The 18,565-nt window shown below is 39.1% G+C and overlaps 1 protein-coding gene across 1 annotated transcript; it reads right to left on the bottom strand.

Annotated features, from left to right (window-relative positions):
* Positions 1-396: 396 nt before the first annotated feature.
* Positions 397-16,599, bottom strand: LOC110676231 (paternally-expressed gene 3 protein). Its single transcript, XM_021843277.1, has 3 exons — positions 16,062-16,599; positions 1,206-3,548; positions 397-1,143 (listed from the first exon to the last, which is right to left on the bottom strand). Exons 1-3 carry the CDS (start codon positions 16,065-16,067, stop codon positions 892-894), a joined length of 2,601 nt encoding a protein of 866 aa, XP_021698969.1. The 5' UTR covers positions 16,068-16,599; the 3' UTR covers positions 397-891.
* Positions 16,600-18,565: the final 1,966 nt, after the last annotated feature.

The raw sequence follows: 18,565 nt of genomic DNA, 5'->3' as shown, positions 1-18,565 counted from the left end.
TACCTTAATTGTTGAACCATAGAAATTCGATTTATTCACTTCTTTTAAATAAAAACAAAATGCACTAAACTGGAATGCTATAATTTCTACTCGATGTTAAGGTGATTATAGAATGATGCCACATCTCAAATTTTCAAGAGCACAAGACTTGAGAACCAAACAGCGCTCTACGTTGAAAATGTATCCCATTGGTGACCACCAGCAAGCAAGCAATTTGATTGATTTTCATCGCGAACTGTTGTCAGATTCTCCAGTCTTGTGCACTTAAACATTTAAGGTGTGGCTTCGTTTTATAATCACCTTAATCACCTGCACCAACTGTCAGAGGGAAACTGCGGGCAATACTCGGCGTGACGCCTACGTCTAGGAATTTCTTAAGTGTATGATAAAAAAAAGTTTTTAATTTTCGTTTTTTATTTTGTTTTAATTTTATTTTGATAAAATACAAACATTATTTTATGACACATTTATCACATTAAAATCATGCGTTTTCCATTGAAATGAAACAAATACTTGCTGTTCGTTGTTTTCCTGGCATTCTGACATAGAAGTCGATGATGGTGATTTTAAAGGTAATGACTCAATAAAGATTATAGAAGCGAACAAATGGATAGATGTAGGTAGGTAAAAGATTTTCGATAGAAATTAGTATTTACAACATGTAGAAAAATAAATTGAAACTATAACCGAAAAAGTAACTATTGGAACGATGAAACTAAACAGTGAATTAAAAAGTTCTTCGTCATTCTTTCTCTTGCTAATAGCTGGCATATTACTTCGATCAATAAATAATTTGCATGGGCACTTTTTCGTAACTTATTTCCTAACAACTAACAAATCATCTATACACATTTTTGTCATGGTTCAGAGGTGGCACTCATTGATTCACGTTTACGCTTTCACTACGGCACGCTTACCCAGCACTTTGGTCGCATGTACTTGGTCTCGGCTGTTGGTTACGGTAGCGTGGAAACCGGTGGCCCAATCCGCGTAGTAGTCGACAGTGCGCACGTTACCATCAGGTTCGACCAATGAGTACTGTCCACGAACGACATCTCCGTCACGTTCTTCCCGCTGGTGCTTGTTATCACCCGTCAATGGATCGTTAACTCCGTACTCGAAAGCATATCGAGGATGGTCATCCTAGAATGGACAAAAAAAAGTTAGTTTTGCAGTTCTTGAAACGTAGGTTCGCATTTGTTTACGTAATATTCCACATGTTTCTCGGCAACAGTTTTCACGATAGTTGCTGGTACAGCGGACTTAATGATTGTGGCAGCTGGTGCAGCGGCATAGGAGGTGGTGATAGCAGGCACTGCAGCAGCATAACGGATACCTCCGTAGTGAGCAGCGGAAACGGCTGATCCAGCATAGTATCCATGGGCGGCGCCGGGAGATGAGTATGCTGCAACAGCAGGCCCGGCAGCGTATTTTGTAATAGCTGGGCTCACAGAGTAGGCAGAATATGCTGGCGAAGCACTGTACGCAGCTACTGCTGGAGTAGCAACGACTTTCGAAACGGCTGGAGCGCTAACATAGCTGGAATACGCAGGTGCTGAAACTAGCTTAGAGAATGCAGCTCCGGTACTGTAGGAAGAAACAGCAGGTCCAACAGCCAGTTTGGAAACTGCTGGCCCAGCGCTATAAGCAGCATATGCTGGGCCGGCGCTGTATGCAGAGTAAGCTGGACTGGTGGTATATTTAGCAATGGCTGGAGATGACACGTACGCGCTTGAAACTGCAGGAGCAGCTGCATATTTAGCTACAGTGGGGGTGACATAGGCAGTAGAAATTGCTGGAACAGCAGCAACCTTCGCAATAGCTGGAGCTGAGACATATGAAGCAGAATAGGCTGGAGCAGCAGCGAATTTTGTGACAGCTTGAGAAGCATATGCAGCCGAGTAGGCAGGAACAGTAGCAATTTTGCTAACGGCTGGAGCAACATACGAGGCCGAATAAGCAGGTACAGCAACCTTGGTAATAGCTGGAGCAGCATATGAAGTCGAGTAGGCTGGAACGGTTGCAACCTTGGCAATGGCTGGAGCTACATACGATGCAGAGTAAGAAGGTACAGTGGCAACTTTAGCAATGGTTGGAACAGCATACGAAGACGAGTAAGCAGGTACGGCAGCAACCTTTGCTACGGCTGGAGCAACATAAGAAGTCGAATAAGCAGGAACAGCTGCAACCTTGGTAACTGCTGGGCTTGACACGTATGACGAATATGCGGGAGAAGACACTACCTTGGATATAGCGGGCGAAGAATAGTAAGACGATACGGCTGGAGTAGCAGAATATGCAGAAATCGCTGGAGTTGATACATATTTGGTAACGGTGGGAGAAGCATAACCAATTTTGGAAACAACAGGAGTCGAAACGTACGAAGATGAAACAGCTGGACTATAGGCATGGGCTGAATAAGGAGCATATTGAGTAACGGCAGGAGCTGCATACGTGGCAACCTTAGCAACGGCTGGAGCAGAGATATAAGATGCAGATACAGCAGGAGCGGCAGCATATTTGGTAACAGCAGGAGTAGCATAGTATGATGAAACTGCAGGAGTTGAAACGTATTTCGCCACCGTGGGTGCTGAAGCAGCGTAAGAGACTGCTGGAGATGCATACGCTACTTTTGCTGCTGGAGCATAGCTGGCATATGTGGCTGGAGCAGCATAACTAGCATATTTGGTTACTGGAGCAGCATAAGCTAGCTTAGATGAAGTTGAATAAGATGAAGCATAAGATGCAGGAGCAGCATACGAGATCTTGGTTGCCGGAGCATAAGCAGCGTAACTTACAGCTGGAGCAGCCACTGCCGCAACTTTAGCAACTGGAGCGGCATAGCTTACTGCAGGAGCAGCATATGCTGCCACCTTTGCCACTGGAGCAGAATAGGTAGCATATTTGGTAACTGGAGCAGCGGCAGCGTAGCTATAGGCTGGCGAGCTAACATATTTGCTCACAGCTGGCGTAGACACATAAGAAGATATAGCGGGAGTAGCTGAGTAGGCCGAAACAGCTGGAGTCGAGACATAAGATGAGTATGCTGGTCCAGTTGATACAACTGTCTTCGCTGGGGGCAGGTATTCATTGGAAAAATATGCTGGCGCAGCAGAAACTACTTTGGTTGTTACAGCTGGAGCCACATAAGCAGGAGCAGCAGAAATGACTTTGGTGGCAGGAATCACTGAAGCATAGGATGCAGCCGAAGATTTGTCTGCATAAACTACACCTGGGGTAGCAGCAACAGTTTTGACGGCAGGAACATAGCTTGAGAGCTTCAAATCGGATCCAACTCCATGAGCAGAGAATGCTGGAGAAGCCTCGTACGAGCTATACGACGGTCCAACAGAAGCATATTTCACTGCACCACCTACAGAATAGGATGAAAATCCGGGCGTGACGCTTACGCTATTGATGGCTTTACCAACGGAAAGCTGAACTTCTGGTGCGGGGTAGGCGTAGCCATGTCCACCTGGTGGGCAATCCGGCGCTGGATTCGCTAAACTAGATGCTGCTAAAGCTACAATCAAGATTGTAGCAAAAAGCTACCATGCGAAAAACAGGAAAAAAAAACATAATATTAATAATCTGTCTCTATGTGCACTTGTGTAGGTCGACACGTGACGTGGGATGGGTGTGTAAAAAAGTGCATTGCAACTGCTGATAGAATTTGTATCACGTTTTTAAATGATCTAACTCAAGGAATGTGAACAACCTTGCATCTATTACATCATTCAGTAGTGTCAAATGGCTTGGGATGAAAATATGGACAGCAAACGTTTGTGCGAGCAGTGTAATGGACTATGATGATAGGCTTATGGGTTGATTGGAAATCCGATTTTTTGCAGACTGTGTGCGCTGCTTTCGTCCTATGCTGATCATCGCGGTTAACGAGCTGGTTTCGTAGAAGTCAAACCAAATTGGAGCATACACGATTGGTGGCTGACTGACTGGTGTGCATTGCAAGCGTGTGACAGTCCGCAGCGTGATATTTCAATTAGTGTTTTTATACTATTTATGGATTATGGAGGGAATGAACAAGTGAATTTAAACTACATCAATATCTGGCGTTGCAATCGAGTGCAGTCCATAATCTTCAGTGACAATTTACGAATCAAAATTGTAAATTTGTCTCTCTATCATAAAATAGCATTATTTGTATCAAAATATAAATCACGCGTGTAATGTTCAATTATTTGATTGATTATTATTCATAGATGATTAACACGATTGAAATACCATCTAGTGGTAAGAATAGTAAAAATTGTTATGTATTTTCTTTCAAACTTTTTACCATTTGAAATCACTATATATTTCTATACAAACATATCAAATGCTAACCTATGCGTTCTTAGCGTTTTTATAGCCTACAAATACCTGGGGTGCATTTAATGTGTGATACAATTGATTTCCACAATACAGTTGTTGTGGAAGCGATGTAGGTACGATAGGCAAACAGTTTCAACACTAAATAAATCGCACTCGCTCTTTCCGCGTGTGTAGGAACATGAGATGGATGGATCTTCTTCTTCTTTCTGGCGTTACGTCCCAACTGGGACAAAGCCTGCTTCTCAGATTAGTGTTCTTATGAGCACTTCCACAGTTATTAACTGAGAGCTTTCTTTGCCGATTGACCATTTTTGCATGTGTATATCGTGTGGCAGGTACGAAGATACTCTATGCCCTGGGAATCGAGAAAATTTCCTTTACGAAAAGATCCTCGACCAGTGGGATTCGAACCCACGACCCTCAGCATGGTCATGCTGAATAGCTGCGCGTTTACCGCTACGGCTATCTGGGCTATCTGGATGGATATGGCACAGACAAACAGACGTCACACTCTCACCGATGTCCATCGACCACCTTTTAAACGGCCAATTCAAATATATGGTAGGTGGCCAATCCACCACCCGCAGCGCTCGCATCATTTATGTTCGCGTTTGACGTTTACACACTACCGCCATCTGTTGGTCCATCGGCCAAATACACCGATTTTAGCATTGGGCGCACATGTCTTCGTGACTATGATTTTGATCGCGGTTTGTTCTAAGTGTTACGTCTGTTTGTCTGTGGATATGGGTTATGAAAGGGGTCCTCGTGATCTGTAGGGATTTGAATTCTAAACTTATAACCAACTCAGTTATTGGGTCACCAAGTGATTCGGTAGCTTAGTTGGTAAAGCGCTCGTCTAGCATACAAGAGTCCTGGGTTCGAATCCCAGCTGAGCAAGTGGATTTTTTTTTATAATTTCACCCATAATTTGTCCATCTTTACCACGCGTAATGAGTTAATTAATTTCAGAGTAAGGTGTTATCGCTTTGCGAAAGTGGCTAGGAGGCCATCTCAAATGTTTGTAAACAAAACGGCCAGCCCTTCCTCACCTACCCTGTCTGATTTTCTCCACAAAGTGAACATAATGGAACACCTTAGAGAAATGAACCTGCCTTGGTCTCAACAAACATGACGTCCCATCCTATCACAGTTGTTAAGCCGCTTTTCTGAATTATACACATCAGTGTTGTAGCAATTAGATTAGTTTTTGTTCGTAATTCGGTCAAACGACCCGTTCGGCCAGATGGAATTCGGTCAATTTTTTCAAAAACATTCTTCGAATTTTATATACTAAATTTTTATTTAAAGTTGTGACATTAAAAAAACACACTAAAAAAGCATAGCTAATTTCCTCAGAATTGTATAGACCAAAATTTTAGAGCAAGGTGTCATTAGAATCGTAATCTTATGTTCTTTAAAGAGCACTCACGGAAAAATCTGAAAACTATTCAAAATCAATGAAACAGTCATTCAAATCATCGTGCAAAAGTTTGGGTTCACCCTTCAGTATGGTGTATCGTGCAAAAGTTTGGGCTCACCTGAACTTACTTAAAACACGAAACATCTGTGAAATCTGAAATCAATCATGTACGCACCATTGTTTGCGTTTGAAAAAGCTATGAATTATTGGACTCGGTTGAAAAATGGTAGAGATATTGACAAAAAAATATTTGCGTGCGGCTCAGGTGAACCCAAACTTTTGCACGATTTGCAACATACCGAGGGGTGAACCCAAACTTTTGCACGATAACTTGAATGACTGTTTCATTTCGACTGATTGAAACCATTTTTGAAAAGCATCTCTTAGGAAGATGTTTCGCGTGCTACTTGGGTACTTTTGTCGAATGTTACAAATATGCAGTTCTGGGCAGAAGGTACACTAGACTTATGCAAATTTTGAAGTTTTTGCTCCCCTATGCTTAAACGATGTCAATTATGATGCAAATGATCCTCCCAAAAGTGATTCGGAAGAAATTTGGTTGTGCACAAGCTATTTGAAGTTTATATGGAAATTACTATGGAAAAGGCAAACATTTTGTGTTTAGTCCTCTAACTGCTCGTCATAATAATCTATGGAAAAGTGAACACACCCATCTCATGTGAAAACTTCCCAGTTACAACTTTGACGAAGACCACATTTCGATGGGACGTAAGGATAATTTGTTATTTTTGATAACAAAGTCTAAATCATGCTGAGATGATCATTCAATTACTTTCAGAGCAACACTGCTTTTATGCTGTAGAACATACTAGCCTGGATTACTTTGATCTATTCTTCCCGCCAGGAGCGCCACTGTTGCCTGCCGAACAGTTGGTGAAGCATGCTACATGCAAACCAACTTTATGATGATGAATAACACTTTATCCTGACGTCCAATCAAAAAGTGGTCTTCGGCAAAATTGTAGGTGGGAGGATTTCACATTAGAAGAATTTGTTCACTTTTCCATAAAATATTATGACTAAGAGATAGAGGGCCGAACACAAAAGATTGGCGTTTTCCATAGTAATCTCCATATATACTTCAAATGGCGTGTGCACAGTCAAATTTCTTCCGAATCACTTCAAACTTTGGGAGGATGCTATTTACCATAATTAAAATCGTTTGAGTATAGGGGAGCGAACATTTCAAAATTTGCATCACTCTAAGGTACACGCAAACAAATTTATTTGTTGTATTATTTACCGAATCCATGGTAGAATTAAGAGCTGTACCAACGATTTTCAACCGACTACACAAATGTATAAAGTTTACTATAATCTGGTAAAAATCACTGAGCAATGCAGTAAATGTGACTATGTTCATAGTAGCATCCACTACAAAGCATTGTATTTCAATACGTGACATCCACCGTACAACACAGTGTGGTCAAAAGTATAATGCCAAACTTGTCAAATCTAGAATATTTATAGTCATAAATACTACAACTCTGGTTAAATAAACATAATATATTTTCTTGCGTAGTGATGTTGACTATGTTTGGTAGAGTTCACAGTTTAATGTAGTCGGTTGGTGCAGTTCTTAATTTGACCATGGATTCAGTAGTTTCTACAATAAATATTTCAGATTAACCAACACGACATTCAACGCATTTTGTTCAGCTTGTAACAATAATAAATTGTGGGATATTTACGGAAGTTCTTACATAACTTAGCATAGGTAAAGAAAAACTCACGATTGGCAGGGTTGGACATTAGTCGAGAATTGTCGGCTGTTTGGGCACGTCAGGAGTTAATCATCAATATTAACCTTCTTTTGCCGAGCAGCCTAGATAGCCGCGTAGTGTCGGTAGCGGTTGTTTCAACTGGCTAAGAATTAACACTACGGACTGCCTGTTCCGGTGGTAAAAGTCCACCTCACTCGAATAGAATCAGTCACGAGTTGACGAATTGGCATGTATCAGATGAGGAATCATTATCTGATCATCGCTACATCTTCTTTGAACATTCAGAACTGCGCAAATTTTGCGTTTTAGGAATCCCCGGTCAACAAACTGGGAACTCTATATCGAATTGGTTGCGACCAAATTTCATGGATATTCTCCGTCCATTGACAATCTAAGTGATTTGGATGATGCCGTTGATACTACAACATCCTACATTATGGAAGCTTTTGAAGAAGCATGTCCTCTGCGGTCTGTAAAGACTACAAGAGGGACCCCATGGTGGAATTCCCATCTGACTAGGCTCAGGAAACAATGTAGAAGGAGTTGGAACAGACGCCGTTCAGCTGGATCAGTGTCGTTCAAGTCGGTTCGCAAGGTTTGCAAGAAGGCTCTTCGTTCTGCTGAACGATCTGGATGGAAAAACCTTTGAATAAATGTTTCCAGTTTGAGTGAAGTCAGTCGACTGAACAAAATCGTTTCAAAATCTAAGGATTTCCAAGTGAACGAAATTCGCTTACCTAATGGTGACTTTACTTCTTCTGATGAAGAAGTCTTAGAATGTTTATTCAATACACACTTCCCCGGATGTGTGGACATAGCATCTACGGATGAACCAAATGTCTTTTCGTGTAGTTACTGTTGTATACCCTTATTATGATACACCTTGAAGTATGTCTGTTAACGAACAATGGTATCCATTCGGCTGAGCCGAATAGCTTCTTAGAAGAACACGAATAAAATAGAGTTTAGTCTGATTTACAACTTGAAACGTTATGGGTGTTTTTATTTTACAGCTACACAGTTCGAACGAAACGTGTAAATTTCTGAGACATATAATGCACATAATTGGAGCGTGGAATATCATGGATATTTACATGATATGTCATGTAATCTTCAACTATATGTCATGTAATTCAGCAGGATTCTGTGTGATTACATGACATGTAACACATTTTTACATGATTTACATGACGTCATGTTTACATAGCATAAATGAAGTTTACATGACGTGTAAACTTCAATATTTTTAACTGTGTATCACATTGAGCTTTATTTAATTTATAGTTGGTTTAACATTCAATCATAGTTTCGTTTATCCTTACGTTTTGAATTTCGTTCAATCTAAATAAATGAAATACTGAATCGATTCAATGGGCACTTAATAGTTTGCTCCTTTCAAATCTCCAGGAGCAAATGAGGTTTATTCTGTGCTGCTCCAAAAAGGATTTGAGTTTATCAAGCATGTTTTGAAAAAGCTACTTGTGAGCAGTTTTGCTACCGGCCAGATCCTGGCGTGATATTACTGTAAAGTTTATCCCGAAAGTAGGACGTGCGTCGTAGTGAAGAGTTTTAGACCAATCAGTCTGACTTCTTTTCTTCTGAAATGTCTGGAACGCATTATCGACCATCACATCCGTGATGTTTATTTGGCAAACATGCCTCTTCATGTGAATCAACATGCTTACCAATCTGGAAAGTGCACTGTGACTCTTTTACACAAAATTGTATACGATATCGAGAAAACATTCGCTAAGAAGCAATCCTGCTTGGGTGCTTTCTTGGATATTGAGGGTGCCTTTGATAACGTGTCTTTCGATGCCATATTGGAAGCCGCACGAAACCATGGGCCTACAATGATTACCAATTGGATTCATCAAATGCTCAAAAACCGACATTGCGTCAAGCAGCGACTCGAAAATTGAGTGTTTGCTGATGCCTTCAAGGAGGAGTCATGTCACCACTTTTGTGGAATCTCGTAGCAACTCAATAATAGCGGTTTTCCAACTTAGGGATTTGCCGACGACTATCTAGCTTTGATAGTTGGTATGTGCATAAGCACCCTATTCGACCTGATGCGAAGTGCTCTTCAGGTAGTCGAGAGTTGGTGTCGCCAATATGGCCTTTCGGTTAACCCGAATAAAACATCTAATTGTTCTTTTTACGAAACCGCGATGGAATTCGACCTTTACATCTTGTTGGCACTGAGATTAATGTAACTGATCAGGTAAAGTATGTCGGATTCGTTCTAGATTCCAAACTTTCTTGAACACCTCACATTGATTTCAGAGTCAAAAAAGCTTGCATGGCCTTCGGTCAATGCCGGTGAACCTTTGGTAAAACTTGGGGCCTCAAACCCAAGTATATCAAATGGATTTACACAACAGTTGTTTGATCAATATTGGCATATGGATGTCTCTGCGGTAGCAAAAGGGCGAAGTGAGAACAAACCAATCAAAATTGGGCCATCTCCAAAGGATGTGCTTGATTGCGATGTCTGGTGCGTTCTCTACAACTCCCACAGCAGCGCTCGAGGCTCTTCCGTGGGATAACCCAAATTTGGGTTAACTGGTATGTACCTATCATTAGGTTATTTTCATTTGACAGCGGCAAAAAAAAAATCTACCCAGCGTTAGCTTTCGAAGTCTCCGTGTTGGGTTAAAACAACTTAACGTTAGCTAAACTCGAAAGAACACAAATTTGGATTATTCCATTGAACTTCGACGCTGGGTCGGTGCGTCTCTCTCTGTTTTTGACAACATTGCTGTTGCGAGAGAGGCAAAACAACCCAACCGTGGGTAAAAACTAAATGCAGTTTACCCAAATTTGCGTAAAAAGAACTTATTTTTTGGGTAGTCTGATTTCTCCGTGTAAGTGATGATAGGAAGTTTTTCATACATTGACTGCTTAGATTGCTCAATTTCTGAGCAAATGTGAGTAACTCAGAGTTGCTTGATGCGCATAGCCTGCTCAAAGAGATGCTGTCCTCCCCCTTGGTTTGACAAAAACAAGAAAATTTTCATTATGAAAAGATCCTGGACCGACCGGAAATCGAACCCAGACATATTCAGCATGTCTTTGCTTTGTAGCCGCGGACTCTAACCACTCGGCTAAGGAAGGCCCCGGCGGAGATAAAGCTCTCTGAAATTGACCATGTTGTATGGGAAAACGGCTTTGGTGTATTTTATATGTCCGATACTGTATGTCATGGTGATAAAAATGCTTTTCAAGTAAGGGACTTTTACTCCAAGTGATATTTTGGCGCTCTAAAGAACTTCATCTATTCTGATGCCGATGATACAGATACATAATAAAACTGATAAGTACCATTATTACAGCAAATAATGCAAAGGATTTGATTTCAAATGCCTGAAGCACGTTTTACTGAAACCATCAAAAACACTTGGCGCAGTCTGTCTGAACACCGACCAAATATTATAGAAATCGATTGTCATTTGGAATAGTTATTGATATTTGTTGTTTTTAGATGTGAAAATTATAATTTTCGCTCGAACTTTCATTGCATGGATCAACTTACAAATAAAACTTTATTCTTTTTTATGTAAGAGTGTTTCTATAGAAAAAAATCATTGAAATTTACGTCATATGTGCTCGACATATTAACACCTCTACCGGCAACTTCATTTTTTACCGCAATAAAAACAATCTAATCGCGGTAACTTTTTTGTTTCTCGGTATTTTTGCACCATTTTTTCACAAGTTTTCAAAAAACTTTTCTAGTTCAAGAATCTGTGTCAACATTAATCATTGGTCATCTGGATCCAGAGATATTCCGAAATTCTTTGGGGGACCGACACGTAACCATTACACACGTATATATCTCAGGCGACAGAATTTTTAACGTGTTCGGATATTCACTCTTCGAAACAATACATTAATGAGAGTATGTTGTGAAAAAATGAAGCAATTTGGTGCAGCCGTATTTATGTAGCTGGTACCACGCTGGCCAAATACAAATCTTGAAAACATCAAAAAACCTCATACACCCGATCTGTTTTTGCACGGAGAATGCGTACCGTGTGAGATACTGTTGGCGCCAACTGTTAGCATTTAAAAATACAATTTAAAATAAACAGTCGTTACCCTATTCAAAATTACAAAAAAATGTGCAAAAAAAGTAACAACATTTCTCGACGTTTCGTGCAAAAATAAGGTTTTGGTGAAGAAAAATGTATGGAAACTTTTTTTGCACGGCCGTGTAAAAAAATCCGTGCAAAAACAGAATTGGGTGTATCGTAATTTTCAGATACCTATAAGAATACTTAACCAATTTGTATGATTTTTTCAGAGTAGTTCCTTATTACATGGCATTGTATAGCCCACATATATTTTTTTCGATAAGTTGACGTAAAACAAAATGGCCGCCTAAGGCATTTTATATGGAAAATATTGGTCCCCCAAGGAACATTGCACAGTGGTCCAGAAATCAGTTTTACGCAGAAAGATGCATTTTGAGCTATAGAATGAAATATTAGACGAAAACGGTCTTTCACAAAGTTGTATGTATTAGTTAGGATCTTAGTTAGGTGTTATTAAAAATTAGGGTGGTCCACGGTTTCATAGAAATGGTGTAACTACTTTTCTATTTGTAGAAATTATATTATACATGCTTCAGCAAAGTTGTAGATCATTCAATTTCAAGCAACTTTACCATAAACGTTTTTTTGTGTCTCTTTTGGCAAACACAAAAAAATCTTTTTACGGCATTCAAGAGACAAAATAACATTGTATATTATTTTTACAAATTACAGATGTGTTATTTTTGCAATTCTAATGAAATGCCCTGAAAAACAAAGGATTTTTAGCAGGATAACTTCAATAACTTTTGAACTAAAATAGATATCATCAATATTTTTGCATGAAAATTTGCGTTTTCCTAAGTTCATAGACGACTTTGACGAGAAATTTGAAATAAGAATGATAGGTCAATAAAACTATTTTGAATCATCGCATATATATTTTCGTTATTTTGCATTTTGAGCATGAAAATGAAATTTTAGGCAAAACTTATCTTCTACAAAATTGTTTTTAAATATGTAAGCACTTATTTGCTAAAATAATGGTATATACTCTTAGAAAAAGTAGTAGAACATCAAATTTTGATCAACTTTGCCAAAAAAAATTTCTGTAGCTCAAAATTGGACCAATCTAGAGCATTTTTCCCCAAGCATCGTAGGGTGGTCCATCAAAAATAAGTTTTTCAACTCGGGTTTTTAGATACAGTCAAACGTCCATGAGTCGATATCTCAAGGGACCATCGACTCATGGAAATATCGAGTTGTGAAAACAAATGCTTTGGAAAGCTGTTCGAGGGGACCATCATAGTAACCATGAAATTTTGTTTCTGATATGGTTCCATGAGTCGATATCGAGTCATGGAGCATCGACTCATGGAGGTTTTACTGTATTAACTTCTCGTCAAAGTCGTCTATGAATGAGTTTTAGAACTTAGGAAAACGCAAATTTACATGTAAAATGATTGTTGATATCTATTTTAGTTCAAAAGTTATTAAAGTTTTTGTGATAAAAATTATTTGTTTTTACAAAAGTAACACATCTGTAATTTTTCGATATAATATACAATTTTATTTTGTCTTTTGAATGCCGTCAAAAGATATTTGCCCCAATCAGATGTTTGCCCCAATCAGAGATATTCAGAATCAAAGTAAGCATGTTTTTGTAAAAAAAAACAACAATAACTCCCAAATGGAAGGAGATAGCGAGTTTCTTCACTCAACAAATTAAGCATTTTTCAAAGCTCTAAAAGTATTTCATTGACTGCATTGATGAGATATTTTAATTGAAAACGCTAGAGCTAGAAAACCAGTTTTGTTTGGACCACCCATTATCACCGTAGGAAAAAAGCTCTAAATCGGTCAATTTAAGAGATACAAAAAAAACTTTTTTGACAAAGTTGCTTGAAATTGAATGGCCTTCAACTTTGCCGAAGCATGTATAATATAATTTCTACAAATAAGAGAGTTAGTTACACCATTTCTATGAATATATGGTCCACCCTCATTATTAATAACACCAAACAAAGGGCCTAACTCATACAAACGACTTTGTAGAATACCGTTTTCGTCTAATATTTTATTCTAAAGCTCAAAATGCATCTTTCCGCTGCTTTCCGGACCGTAGTGCATTCGAATATCTTTAAAACCAGATCACCAATCAACTATATCGACACGGATTCTTAAATAAGAGGAGTTTGTTCAGTGTTGTGAAAAACTCAATTTCTCACAACTCACGCTTGAGATTTTTCAAGCGTGAGTTGTCAATCATGCAACTCAGCAGTAAAAAATCATGGATGAGTTGGCTCACCTTTTAACTCATTGTCTCGTATTTCCACAGTTTACTCACACATGGCAATAATTTCTTGTTAGTCTGGTAAAATTATGTTAATCCTTTCTAACGTAAATAACAACATTCGGATTTCACGAGTTTTTGCCGGGTTTTGCGACTGAATCATTTTTTACGGTTTGAGTTGGTTGAGTTGAATTTGCATCAAAATCTCAAGTGTGAGATTTGCGAAGCAGATATCTAATGAGTTTGCTCTAACGGGAGAGCGTATTGATTGAGATTTTGAGTGTGAGTCTATCAACACTGAGTTTGTTAAGAATTTGTGAAAAAATGGTGCAAAAATACCGAGAAACAAAAAAGTTATCGCGATTTGATTTTTTTTCTGCGGTAAAAAGTGAAGCTGCTGGAAGAGGGGTTAAAACAAGTAAAATGACGTAAATTTAAGTTAGAATCACTTTAAACTGAATATTGTTCTGGTTATAAAAATCAGTCAATTAGGATGTAATTTTACAAGAATGACGTATTTTTAAGTTTAGGTGGGGCAAAAGTTTGAATTAGCAGGGCCAAAGTTCGAGCCATATATTATCTCGCGAAAAAATGCAAATAATTTAAAATACATACATTACCTTTAATTTTAGCGAAATATGCTCAATAGTGTAAAAAGAGTCAATACAATTTCACATTTTGGAGTTTTGTGAAATAAGCGCTATTTTTGAATATATTACAATTAATCCTGTTTTGGGCAATGTTTTGATAAAAATTGTGTGTATTTTTCTGCAAACATAAGTTTATGACTTCAATAGAGTACCTATGCCTGTCATAATAGTACACAAACTATCGATGTGTTTCAGCCAGCAAATTTTTGCCCCACACTAGATTCGTACTCTTGCCCCTTATACGTATACTTATTGGGCAAAAGTTCATTTAAAATAATACATTTTATAACTGAACTGAAACTAAAAATGGGTAAATATTTTAACACAAGTCAAAATTGCATTAAACTAATGGTTTCGGAGATGTGCCTCCCAATCCTTCTATACTTTATTGGCTAGGTTAAGATATGTACCTTATGTTTTCGTTTTATGCCAGAATTGAATTAATCAATTACCACTCCACCACAATATAGTTCATTTTGACTCAGTGACTCACTCAATTGAAGTTCACTCAAGGCCCTTTGATACAGTTCTCACGGTAGCAGTAGATCAATTATTCAAAACAGTTGTAAAATATTCATTTATCCATTTGTCACCACGCACTATTAGATCACATTTGAACAACGCCTACCAGAGAAGGCGTCAAACCTGTGTTTAGTGTTTGCATGCAATGTAGCCAGCTTATTTGCTCAAGCCGGAATCTGCAGGCGGAATACATTAGGCTGAGTCAAGCTTTGCGGCAACAAAATTGCAGCACTGCATGATTTGCATTTCCTGTTTGTTGCAGCTTATCCACGATAGAACCACCGTAAGGCGTGTGCTTGCTCCATCAACCTGTTCAACCGACGACAATTATCATACCTGAGAGTTTCGCTTAGATCCTAGAAGCCGTAAAAGCGTGTATCATGCTTGATATTCTGTGACTTTACCAGCACGGGGTCTGCTAGCATGAGGCCAGTTAGACGCGTGCTCCAATCCGAGCTGGCAACTGGCAATCTGTTTCATGTGTCCGTTTGCCAGCAATGCGCGCGCTCCAGATATGGGTAACCTTTCAGCTGATCGTGTGCAATCACTGATACGCCAGGTCGGTACCTAGCAGTGTTCCTAAATGGTATTGTCAGCGCCATGTACGCACCCTCTTAGACGCCTTACACAAAATATGTCCACAATCACTTTTGAAATTGTTTTTGCTGTCCACCCTAACACTGACCTTACAAATATCACTCGCTTGATTTTTTACGCGTTAGGGAAGCTGTCGCTTTGTTATGTGGATCAATTAGTCCAGTCACTGGGAGTCAACTGCCTCCGAAGTAGTTCATATCACTTGAGTTTATGTGTAGCAGCTGATTTTTGCACTACCATGTCCCAAAGAAGTCACGTGTCGATCATGAAAACTAAAGGTTCATTGAGTTTTCACTGATCTTAAACGATGTAATAGATAGGTTGTTCACATTATCCTTTTTTTATGCACTTTAGAACGTTCTTGATAAGCACTTTGTCTTCTTTGTTTTCCTCATACTTTTCTTCTTTTGCAATGTCCTTATGCTCTTCGCGATCCTGTTCTGCATTCTGTATCCTTAAACTCACCTTCATGTTGATGTAGGTAGTAGGTTCCACAAATTTTCAGCCGAAATTCGATAACGCACTTTCCACGCACGGATAGTACCCAAATCGCCTAATTCCCGATATCGAAAGGATAAGTACGATCGACGGACGAAATACGAAACTAACGTAAAAAAAGCTCTACATTAACGTAGAGCAACATTAAACTACAACTGATGGCTTGGCCTAGCCCTCTAGTTTCTTATATATACTAGTACACCGTCACCGGCAACAGAATCACAAAATATGCCGCCAAATGTGCGAAATGCGTCGCGACTTTACTGTACTGCACCACACAGAACATGTCCCCTCCGCGCACACACGCACAAACGAGAACACCCTTCCCAGCCACCGGGGTAGGGTTGTGGTGGTGGCGGGACTTGTCGCCGAGGTCCTCGTGGTCAATAGCCATAGAGCGTGATCGCAGATCGCACCCTCCTGCCACCCTCCAGTCGAGCTTAAACAGTTTGCTCCAGTTGTTCGGATTTTCACGCGCAATGCGATCGTTCTACTCTGAGACAACACCACTTGTTCACCCCGAGTCTCTAACCTCAACCAGTGGCAAGCGGTGCTGATCGCGACCCGAGCCGAACGAAGATATCCTGCACTTTTTTCCGCCAGTGCTGTTGCTAGGAACTCCAGCAAAAGGAATGATGTCTAGCATTTGCTTCAAACTGACTTGTGGAAGTCAAAAATTTTTGTCATTGATGAGTTTAATGTAACATCGTTCATGGATTAACTCGCAAAGCAATTCCAATGACAGAATTTTAATTGATGAGTGCTCTTCAGGATGTTTCTCAATTCAATACTCTGATAGTCCTAATTGTTCTTCCTCCTCTAGAAACCCATCTACGCTCTTAAAAATAATGAAAACTCACTGTAGACGTTATTCTGGTTATGACTAAATGATACATGTTGTAAGTGATGGAACGACCCAAAAACGTGCGCTTGAAGATGTATTGAACAAAATATGTAACTTTACATGTTGAAGGATACGAAAACGATCTACATTTGCAGAATCAGACGCTCACGTAATTAAAATTCGACACAGATTTACGTCATTCGGCTCGCTTCTTTTATGTGCTGAATTTTCATTAAAAAAAATCCGCGTGATAATATATGGCTCAAACTTTTAGTCGCTGATTCGAACTATTGTCCCACTATGGGCCAACAATTGTTTCCAAGCATTTATGCAAAACTACAACACAATAAAGCATCTATACCATAGGCCTAGCTACGCTCTTACATGAAACATAAATCAGATTTCAGTTTCATTTTGCTCCATGTAATGAAAATTCGACTGAAAATTACTTTTTCACGTTTTAAAACAACAAATAGCCATATACTTTCTCAATTGGAATCGATTTCTATAATTCTACTTGAATAGCTTTAGAATCACCATTACATTTACAACATTAGTTTTTGAATTAAGCTAGAAATCTTAAAAAGAAACTCTTGTTCCACTCGAACTTTTGCCTCACTTTATTCTATTATACAACATTTTCACATCTGACTTACCGGGATTACGTTGGGGATGTCAAAAATCTTTGTTTGCGGATGACACATGTATCTCAGCCAAAGAAGGAGGTCTGCGTGTCATCTTGAGTAGATTGCAAAAAAGTTTTGATATTTTTTCTTCATACTTGCAAACTTGGAAGATTTCTCCTAATACTTCCAAAACTCAACTTATAATATTCCCATGTAACCTGCAGATAAACATATTGTCGCAATGAACAAGTTTTTGATCTTCAACAAATTTTCAGGCCGGCGTTGTTGTATGATGTATCAATATGGACTAGCTGTTGTAATATTTGGAAGAAAGTTCTCGGATGCGCTACTGCGACCATTATTTAGGTCTGTTGTGACGTTACCCGTATCCTTAGTGTAAGTATAGTGCATGTCGTATCACTCCATTTTCCATTGATAGGTAATGAAGCATCGATTTATGAACAAGTTTTGTTTTGATTTCTCAGAGATCGAATGTGATGAAAAGGCCCCGCTATTTACACCCTTCATAGAGACTTAAATCTCAGCGAAGGCGCACTCCTTAGCAAACATAATCGATTCAATTTCTAAGGAACCAAATCGGTACTACTGATATTTGACCATGCAACGGAACTCTAGCCCAATCCTTGTTTCGCTTTCAGTCTAGTCCCTGAATAATACTAGAAAAAAAAGAGCTTTTTGCTAGCAGCAAAACCGATTCAAGCTAGTAAATTTGTCTAGTAATCAGCATTCACGTGAGTCTTTGAATTACCAGTACTTAACAGTCCTTGTTGAGTAAATACTCATGATCAGGGAATCAATTGTCACCCAACACGCAGCAACAAAGACATTGTAATCTTCAAATTACTAATCTTCAATTATTGTTGCAACAATTTTATACCGTGACACTAGTTTATCACCACTTGAACAGAATATGACAATGATCGCTCACTACGTGCGCAGCGATTTTCTGGGCTTCGCATTGCAATTTTTGGGAATATTCT

This window comes from Aedes aegypti, chromosome 2, assembly GCF_002204515.2.
Source record: "Aedes aegypti strain LVP_AGWG chromosome 2, AaegL5.0 Primary Assembly, whole genome shotgun sequence".
NCBI lineage: Eukaryota > Metazoa > Arthropoda > Insecta > Diptera > Culicidae > Aedes > Aedes aegypti.
This window is presented reverse-complemented; position numbering and strand designations above follow the sequence as displayed.